General features: G+C 48.6%; 3 protein-coding genes across 3 annotated transcripts; all 3 read right to left on the reverse strand.

Moving 5' to 3' along the window:
• Positions 1-3,180: 3,180 nt before the first annotated feature.
• VTN00DRAFT_8005 (uncharacterized protein) lies at positions 3,181-3,999 on the reverse strand (the record flags this gene model as incomplete). Its single annotated transcript, XM_069434812.1, has 4 exons — positions 3,181-3,481; positions 3,540-3,635; positions 3,869-3,884; positions 3,963-3,999. 4 exons carry the CDS (start codon positions 3,997-3,999, stop codon positions 3,181-3,183), a joined length of 450 nt encoding a protein of 149 aa, XP_069286271.1.
• Positions 4,000-5,214: 1,215 nt separating this feature from the next.
• VTN00DRAFT_8006 (uncharacterized protein) lies at positions 5,215-6,050 on the reverse strand (the record flags this gene model as incomplete). The annotated part of the gene is made up of 6 exons (XM_069434813.1): positions 5,215-5,325; positions 5,411-5,512; positions 5,578-5,649; positions 5,715-5,779; positions 5,876-5,893; positions 6,044-6,050. The coding sequence occupies 6 exons, from the start codon at positions 6,048-6,050 to the stop codon at positions 5,215-5,217; spliced, it is 375 nt and encodes a 124-aa protein (XP_069286272.1).
• Positions 6,051-7,075: 1,025 nt separating this feature from the next.
• On the reverse strand, positions 7,076-9,523 carry VTN00DRAFT_8007 (uncharacterized protein; the record flags this gene model as incomplete). The annotated part of the gene is made up of 1 exon (XM_069434814.1): positions 7,076-9,523. One exon carries the CDS (start codon positions 9,521-9,523, stop codon positions 7,076-7,078), a length of 2,448 nt encoding a protein of 815 aa, XP_069286273.1.
• Between the last annotated feature and the right edge of the window lie 471 nt (positions 9,524-9,994).

Consider the following 9,994-nt stretch of genomic DNA (forward strand, 5'->3'; position numbering starts at 1 on the left):
CGAGCCCCAGCGCGGCTCCGCATTGAACCATCTGCATGCAGATCATGCGAATTTCCTGCCTGCGAGAGGTTTACAGGTTATCCTAATTGTCCGCCTTGTCCAATTTTTCTTTCTCCCCAAATCCACATGTTCCAAGGTCCTCTTTGTTTTCCTTTACAGCTCGTAAGGAAAAAGCCCTCCACCCGAAACGCAGGCCTGCAACGTCGCTGTTGGAAAGCAGCACACCCCACACACGGTCGCCATACTTGGGCCTCGAATTTTGCGACGATAGCCGCCACACCATGCGGGTCCCCCAACGGCCCAGGAATAGAAAAGTTGGCAGACCGCTCTACCTCACAGGGCGATCCCGGATCCCTCTTCCACCTGCTTCTACGGTGACGATCCTCGAATTCACATGGACGAGCTGTGTAGAGCATCATCTTCCCGACAGATCTGGAAAGCTCTGTCAAACCTAGACACATCTAATTTCCATCGCACAGCCATACAGTACTTTGTAGGGACTAGTATATGGGGCAGGCAACGATAAGCACCTCGACAGGGATTGCCATTTTACCCCTCATTTACATCCCCAGTCCAAGTCCTACATAAGAATAATAATAGATGCTCGACTCCAGACATCTGTCTAAGCGATATAACTAATGCGGAGTACGCACGTCTCACATCTTCAGCAATCCATCCCCATCGTGGCCGCGCATCGACCACAGGGTTGGCTGTAAATCGCAGGTGCCTACTTACTAACTTATCTACCTATCTACTATCTATAGATAGATACTGCTCCATCCAATCCGGATGATATCATTGATAATCTAGAACATCAGAGAGCCTCCACTGTACTATCTATACACGTACACTACATTATTTGGTACTGTACATTTGTGCCTAGAAGGTTACTGTACTGTACTTGCCAAATTTTCTTTCTATTAGGTAGCTTAGGGATATGTTCCCCTCATGCGCCATTATTTAGTTGCCAATCAATCAATCGATCAGTTATGGCTCGCTGTATCGGATATTCCCCTGATAGAGAGGGAAAAAAATCCCTCATACACATCTCAATCAAACTTACGTAGTTGATCGAAATGCATGTCTCCGCATTTCCTACTACGGCTCTTCTCCACTGCTCAGCATGAAGCTTCGCCAGCCTCCACTTTGGTCAGTATGCAAGACAGACAGACAGGTAGGACACGCAATGCGTAAGCCCAATTTAAGAAGGAAGTCAAATCTTTACAGTACATGTGTAATAATGGGAACAAAGATCCAGGAAGGGTTTCCGCTCTAATGCATAATCTGATAAGGCAGACAATAGCAAGATCCTTACCTAACCTGCCCTGCCCTGGGAAGCACGGAAAGGTAGATCCCAAAAAGCAGAACGGAAAGTCCATTAAGTAGATCTCTCCATGTCTATTGAACGTATAGCATGTAAAAGCCTCGCATAAAGAAGTACGTTTCAACTAAGCATTCCATCGCCGACTTGAGTGGGCCACAAGGAAGCATCTGAAAACGCATATCGTGCCGCAGATAGGTACATAAAAGCAAGCGGAGGAACACGAACTGCTCTCAAGGGTTAGTCAGCTTGTACTTATGCTACTTAACATGTTATATGAACACTAATGAGGAAAAAAAAAGTCAAGGAGATCAGGTCGTTAGAATGTCCTCAGCACATCACTTGAGAGCGCAATATTTTGTCATTACAAGGGCTCTATTGTGCACAATAAACCAGCAGTCACTGTATGTTGTATCTTTGTTGTGTCTTTTGATTCAGTTCCGTGGCTTTCATTTCTCTTTCGGGTTACTAGTACTCCTCCCATTTCATTCTACTTGTGTGCATGCTTTCCCTATGAGCCTACTCGCCCTCGAACGAGGCATATGTATTCCCCCGATTGACAACCGATTCCAATTCCGATACCCTACATGCTGCGGAGACTTTCTTATTACATTTATACCCTGTTTGTCTTTACTTACCTGCTCTTAGATTCTTGTTAGTAACTTCATACTTGTTTCCTTATTAGAAACTCAGATACTTCTCATGGTTTAGTTCTTTGATCTGTGATCAATGATACGATGTTCGTTTTCTACCATTATTTCAGTCCAGTTAAATAAACCCAAACTATTTGGGCCGTAAGTCCATATCTACTACCTATTAGACCGTGTACTAGCTGCTTCAATAAACAGAGATGATCCACTTTGAAGGAGGTTCAACTTTAGGGCTTTCCGTCAGGAAAAGTTGTAATGTACTTGATAAACATCATGTTCATTTCAAAGTTCTTTTTGTCGTTTTGAAGACGTGAGTAGGTACTGTGTATTGTGTGCGAGGTGGACAACTATATCCATTGTACACTAGCTGAAATAGCTCTACCATTAGTAACAGAGGATCTTTCTCCACGAACGAGAACACTATTGAGAAGCACAGGCATCTTTAGTAGATAGGTTTCAGGCTGCCTTACGAAGATACCTAATCGGGTAAAACCGAGGGATACTGAACTTGGAAGCAATTTTGATTCTTCCCCCGGTATCCGAGAGACCCAGGTGCAGGCTATCCATTCTCTGCATACATAGCAGTAGAGCCTGGTCGACCAATCACGTTCAGGCCCGCGATAGAGAGAATGACTACTCTATAGACTTAGGTGCCCATCCATCAGGTTTAACATGCTGATCAACAGTACCAAGGCCAGGCCGAAAAGGACGCTGATGCAGACGCAAACCTTTTAATGATACACGAGCGTGCTCACGAAAAGAATTTCGGACTTTTTTTCGCTGTTAAAAAGACATATTCTCATACAGAAGCTGCCCGAGGAACAGCCGTGGTAAAATAACATCAGGCATAGAAATACAATCCAATCCGGCATCATCGTAAAGAAAAAGCCTGAAATACACCATGACAATAGCGGAGTCGAGAAGTCCCAAGAAGGTCAAGCAAGTTGTCTTTATGGGTTCTTTCTTTCTCATCCGCGTCTTTGAGGTCATATGAGGTGAGGGCCTCATCGACGTCTCCTGTTAGTCCAGATATTGCAGATCCTCGTATCCTTGATATCCCATCTCCATAGCGGTTTAGCAATTTCGGTGCAACATCACCTGAATGGTATCGCATGTCTTCCCTGACTCTGAATCAACAGTAAAGGAACCCCGCAAAGTCGAAAGAACAATCGCCGCTATTTTAATAACACTCCTCCACCTTGTGCGCAATCAAACTATCATCTGGGCAAGTCCCTGACCGCCCAGGGTCTTGCTACCGACAAACTCCTGGCTTTTGAGACCCGCGAGCGCGTAGAAACATGATGCGATAAGGAGAAGCACAGCAGCTGCGATGAGGCTGGATGCGCCCGAGACAAGGCTGACCCATTGCAAGGCGCTCATAATCAAGTACATAGCCGCGCGCATGAAGTTCGTCGTAAAGCGTCGGATGAAATTGTCGAACTTCGACGAAGTAGGACAGATTCTGAGGAGGAAAGGGATCTCGATGAAGATCAGAATGAACGCGGAGACACTGTAGGTCCTGATTTAGCCCACTCCATCTTGTCAAGACATCAGGATTATTCACTTACAGGCATATTATACTGAAGACAATACGCAGCGCGTTGAATGAAAAGATGTTGGCAATCCCGAGGGCGAAGCACAGGATTATGCATACCACACCCGTCCTGGATCAAGTCATAATCAGCAAAACCCTTCTGAACCAGCCTCATATCCGTGAGCGTCGTTCGTGCTCGTTCGACTTATGGTAGCTTCTCAGAACAGCAATCACAGCGAGTTCAAGCGCGCAACGCTCATGCGATCCTGGTAGCCACCACTCTGTTTTTTCACCCCTCAACCAACGTGTACCTGACTATTATATGGGTGTAGAAGAGGCTCTGTAGAAATGCAAAAGACGAACCATTGTCCATAGATACCTGCATGAAGTGCATTAGCCTCTACTCTGCATTTGCGCGATCAACAACGCGCGTCGCGGCGGAAAGACAGAGACTTACTGAAATTCCTTGAGCGGAACTCCTCAGCTAGCGTCATCGTGGAAGGTGTTTTTTAGACGTCAAATAAAAAAACAGAAAACCAATATGAAGCTTCGCTGCGACAGCTCTCTGATGTGATCGCTGTGACTGTTGAGCGACAGGCCCTCAAGTGGAGACTGGAGGTTGCCTCCTGCACGTGGAGCTATCCGAGAGAGGTCGTGCACGTCGTCGACTGTCGTTAACAGCTAATACAGACGTAAGGTCTCGTTCCAGGAATCTCAAGTCACCGCGTAATGCCGGCAGTATTTGCGTGGAAGAGGAAGAAGATGCTTTCAAGGTTGTCTAACTGTAAGCTGCTCCGGGAGACGGGTAAACAACGTGGAAAGTTCGGGGTCCGGCGCCGGGTCTGGAATCTCGGGCGGTGACAGGAATAGGTAGCTGGTAGCCTATGAATGCCCCTTCGGTATGGCGATAAAAGCACCAAGCGCTTAAATGATACAGCCAACACCAGAGGCTTTATTGTTCTTTTGACCTTTTATCTGGAATAAGTGGCTTAACAAAAGGCAGCTCTTTTCTTTCTGGCGTGGAGTGTCCGGATGTCAGATCTCGCTTCCGGATAACGGTCTGTCAGCCCGCAGCAGCAGCTACTCAGAATCGGGACAAGCAGCGATGGCACTGAGGAACTAGAAGATCGCCACAGGTTGCATAGTCTCAAGGAGGTGCTCTTGCTTTGGCGACTTTGGCGGTGCAGAGATGGAGTATGCTCCAAGTGTCCTATTAAGGGGAAAAAGACTAGGAGAGACACGTGAAAGGGATGTTTCGCCAGGTTGATATAGCAGGAAAGAATTCTGTAGCCTGAAAGTGGATCTTTCCGGAGACGATGTCTCAGACACAGCTTTATTTGTCTCGGCTTTATTACATATAGACTTCGACAAGAGATCAGAAGCTGCCACGGCCGCTGACTGTGTCTGGCTAAAAAGGCATCTAAGGGGGTAGTTTGATGGTGGGAGTCGTAAGCTTCTTTATATCCAAAGAACTCCTTGTGAAGAAAACACGCGAATCGATCCTAAAATATGTCCGTCTAACTATGATGCTATTCGCACATCGAGAAACTACTGTAGCGGCCAGGCAGATGCCCAACTTCTGCTTCACAGCGAATACCCGTTCTTCACTCAATGTTCATCCCCAGAAATCACGGTCTGGTATTGCGCTTCGATCACTATTCCTTCGCTGAATCTGTTGTGAATGAAGCGGCCGTTACCCCGCGTGTTCACTACGCACCATAGACCAGTCTGAAGACGTCGTTGAGGACGAAGTAGCTTCCCTGGTCAGGGATGAGCTGGAAGGTCTGGGTGTAGGAATGGGGGTTCTGCTCCTCGTCGACCTATATCACCACGATTTTCCGATCAGCACATGGTCTGTAGCTTTCGAGGAAAGACAAAGACATGTTAGAATGTGTTCCGACGCACCAGCAGGACACCAGTCACCGTGACAAGGATGCCACCGACCTCATTGGAGGGCTGAGCATCGAAGGTGCTGACCTTGTGTGCAACCTTCTGGAAGGGCAGGTTCTGGACAGGAGTCAGCATTCACTATGCGAAGGTAAACACTGAGATACATGTTAGCGAAAACTGACCGTCAACTTCTCGAGGATGGCAGCCGTGCCTTGAGACGCGCTGCCCTCAAAGGTGAGCATAGAATGGTCGCGCTATATTTGATTTACCCTGTCAGCACAAAGTCGCCATGTCACCTCTATCGCGACAGTTTCCTTACGTAGAGACCCGCGAGATTCTTCCGATCTGTGTCAAAGGTCTGGTAGTAGAAGTTGACGAACTGCTCTGTACGGAGGTCATTATATCAGCATCATCGGAAATGCACTCCGCGCACACCACACGTTGGCTTTATCCTGAAGGGGATGTGAAGTCGAGACATACCACCAACAGCCTTGTAGTCTGTCGCAAAAGAAAAACTGTCAGCCTTATCCTACATTGTCCGTGAATGCGAGCCTGCATGACTGGATAGCGAGGGGCGAGGAGTGCCATGCACAGAACGCGCGCAGGGCATACAGGCTTGTTAGCATTTGTAGAAGGTGAGTAACTTACCAGCCATTTTGAAGAGATAGCGCTGAAAGACAGAATAAACAGAGCTGCCACTGAGTGCTTGTTCGAAGAGCTGGAGATGATTGTTGATGAATTTCAACTTGCGACTGGGAGGAGGAGGTTGTGGGGCTGTTTCGGCGGGGTGTATCTCAGTCTCCGACTCGGACTACAAATAGTTGGGCGCAGCCCGACCAATTTTCTCTTCCTTTCTTTTCCACCACAACAGTCCACATCTTCCTGACCTGATCGCGCAGAACAATGGACTACTGCCTGGAATCTTGCCACCGTCTAGCTTGATGGCTCGCCTCAGCTGCCTTCGTCGATGATATGAGGCATAAATCTCAATCGAGGGGGCCAAAAAGCCGAACAATGCCTATCATACGAGCCACACCCTGGTGGCAAGGGGTGAAAAAGGCTCTTGGGCATTATGGCAGAAAATTTTTTCTACGGCGCTAACTACAACCCTTCCAGCAGTGACCTCAAGGCCTTCCTGTGATTTGGTTTAGGTGAGTATCCAGAAGGATCTCATTTCCTTGTTTCAGTTGTTGCATGATGTTTATTTTACTAAACGATAACTTCTGACGTTTCACATCCATGGAGTGAAAACCTTTTGTTCTCTGATTTGCAACCCTTCTCTTATTACTTTTGTGTGTCTGGCTTCAACTTCAGAAGAGAATAGCTGTTACTAACAGTTAGCAGCTTCTGTAGGATCTACTGTCTTCACCGTGTCGAGTCTTCTCCTGCTTTCGCACTGAAATGTCGAAGCGTATGTGCTTCGTTGCACACATAATACGGATCTTGTGTCTGCACCAAAGGCCCAATTGAGCTAGCCATGAGCAGGATTCTTTAGAGTAGTAGAGTAGTACTGCATTCTTTTTCATATATATATATATATGGTTATATAGGTCTAGGATCTGTATTCTTGTATAAATCCCTTGTGACTTTTGAATTCAAAAATCATCTCATACAAATATCCTTAACTGCCATTCCATTATTATGAAGAAGAGTATAATACATGACAAGGTATCGAAGTGGTCATTCTTCTGCTTCGGAGTCCGAATCTGCAAACATATCCTCCGCTTTTGGACGTCGTTTTCGAGCTGGGGGTTCAGGTTCGGGCTCAGGCGGTTGCACCGGCTGCTTTTGCGCTTCCTCGTCTTGTCGAGTTTCATCTTGCATAGGCTCATCCTCTTCCAGGTCGCTGTCTTCCATCGGCACACCGTCGATATCACTCATAGGTTCCCCGTCAATATTGTCAGCATCTTCATCGGCCATAGTTACGCCGTCGTGGTCAATATCCATCTTATTCCCATCCGGTTCGGCAGGCTTGTTGGGGTCAAATTTCCCTGCGGACGCGTCTTCCTCAACGGTCTTCCAGCGACTCTTGCCTTTCGCGCCGAAGACGCCAGTTGCCTTTTCCGCCTCTGCTTTCTCTTTCTCCTCTGCCAACTCCTTCTCTGTGAGAGGCGGCTTCTCGAACACTTGGACGAAATGCTCCTGGCTCGTCTGCGGGAAAACGCACCATCCTTCCCACAGGTTCAAGAGAGTCCCAATGCTTCGCTTCCACTTCTCCGCCTTCAGTCGACCCCAGCCAAGCTCTTTCTCCAACCTTCCAAGGTGCTCGAAAACTTGATGTGACCTTAATGCTGACTCGAACAGTTGTCGATAGCGCCAGGCGTGGCGTATACCACTAGTGGAGGACGAGGAAAGGATATCCGAAATGACATAGAGACCTACGAGTTTAGCAGCCGACGTGTCCAGCTTCTCTTTGGACTGTGTGTGGTTTGACTGATTCGAGTTTTCGGTAGAATTGGTATTCTGGGCTTGCTCTTGCTTTGCAGCACCCCTCTCAGCAGCGTGGTCCGGATTGGCTCCTGTGTAGGCGAAAGGGTTCATCACGTTGGAGACGATCATCTCCACAACCTCGTCCGCACCTTCGCCAGCGTGTTCGATGGCAAAAGCAGTAACCCGTGCAACATCCCCTTTCCGTAGCTTCGCATGCGTCGTCGGTAGTCTCGCCAGCAGATGGGTCAGCTTCGCCTTCTGAAGAGGGTTCATGTATCCCATTTCATCGCCATTCCGCCCAGAGACATCAACATTGCGTCGTCTTTCATCCTCCATATCAGAGTCATCTTCTTCGGAGGAATTGTAGTCATCATCCGAGACAAATTCGTCCATCTGAGTAGTATATTCGAACCGGATGCCATTCTCTGGAGGGACCCAGTTTGCGCCACCTTCGAAGAGGAGCGAAGAGGAATTCCCAGATCTACCTCGTCGACCTCCCTTGCTGCGAGAATTCGTGATGATATCCCATAACTTCCAACGATACCATACACCACCTGTACTTCTTGGATCCCACAACCAAGCCCACTTCTCGTCTTTCTGAACCTCTGGTCTGCTCATGAGCAGTGCCTCAAACTCCGGACCATACTTCAGCAGATTCTCCAATGTCTTGTGAATCAGTCTAAGCTGTTTAATATCAGACGGTGGCTTGACCTCTACTTGCAGAGCTGGTCCACTTCGTCCGTATCCGGGTCCATACGAGGCTGGTGGGGCAAAACCGCGATGAGACCCGGGTGGAGGAGCACGATTTAAGCTTCCTGCAGGGCCTTGTGAAATCGGTTTTGCACCAAATGGGAGAGAACTGTTGTTAGAACCAAGGCCCACGGTCACCGGCATGCCAGACCCGATGGCCGCAGAGGAGAGATGCCGAGAGATCGACAGGTAGAAACCCCAGCCAAGATATCTGTTCTGAAGGGTGCTCACGGTCGTATCTATATCCGTGGCAGCCGATTCCCTCGAAAGGGTGACAATGGCCGACCATGACTTTCGCTCCGTCACAGCCTGTCCCTGTTGTTGCGGTGGCAATATCTTGACATTGTCGACGGTAAGGACGGGTGGAATCAAGGATTTGATGACGGCGGGAGACGTTCCTGGAGGCAAGGACGCAAGGTATAGAGTCGGCTTCGCGGCAGCTTTTTCAGCCTCCTTCGCATCTGCCGTTCTCTCGTCCTCATCATCTGAAGCCCCGAACGCAGAAGCTGCACCCTGCCCCGGGCCAGAGCCAGAGTTTTCAAAACCCAAGATGCCCTGCGCAGAGTCCCGCTCTCTCATAAATCCATCATGGTTTCTTTTTCGCGACAGCGACGGCGGCGGTCCTAAACTGCCCGGTCCACTGGCTCGCGGTCCAGAGCTCGTGAAGTGTCGTTTCCCTGGACCCCCGATACTTCCTGGCCCATGGCCAAATGTATTTAATCTTCCTCCTGCTCCACCACCTCCTCCCGAGTGACGATTTGATGACGGCTCAGCATCTTCCTCGAATGACTTGACGAAGTCCTCGTAGACGGCCGCTGTCTCTGCTTGTTCCCGGGCGCGTTTCGCCTCCGCCTCCGCCTTCTGGCGTTCGAACAGCGACTTCTTGGGCGCGGCGGCGAGCTTCGATGAGATGTCAGGGAAGCCCTTGACCTTCGAGTCGTCCGGCATCGTGGCAAAAGCTGCAAAACTGCAGCAGCAGCCTTTGTAAGGGTGTGTTGTTTGCGGAGAGAGGTCGGTAAGTTTCGAGCCTTTTGGGCGATGTCTGGAGGTCGGTGGAGCCGGCGGGTTTCCAAGGTTAGCTTGTCCGCCAGCCCTATCAGGGACGACCTTGTCTACAACACGCTTCCCACCCTACGAGCTTCAGCTTTACCAGAATTAATACCTGTGTTTAAATTGCTAATCTCATCAATATTTTCAGATATACAGATTCTGATGTCTGCTCTTCAAATCCCGGCACTGCTGCGCTTCCTATCTCAAGATGCCGAAGTACCGCTCGCCGCAGGCGTAGGCAAAGTCAAGAAGCTCCAGAAAGCCGGTCTCAGCAAGAACATATTACCAATCTTCAAGATCTTCAAGTGATATCAAAAGATAGATATTTGATATTTCTCTCAGCGCCGAAGAAATTTCAAATTTAGATCT

This window comes from Thermoascus crustaceus (genome assembly GCF_041956765.1).
Source record: "Thermoascus crustaceus strain CBS 181.67 unplaced genomic scaffold VTN00scaffold_5, whole genome shotgun sequence".
In the NCBI taxonomy this organism is placed as follows: domain Eukaryota; kingdom Fungi; phylum Ascomycota; class Eurotiomycetes; order Eurotiales; family Thermoascaceae; genus Thermoascus; species Thermoascus crustaceus.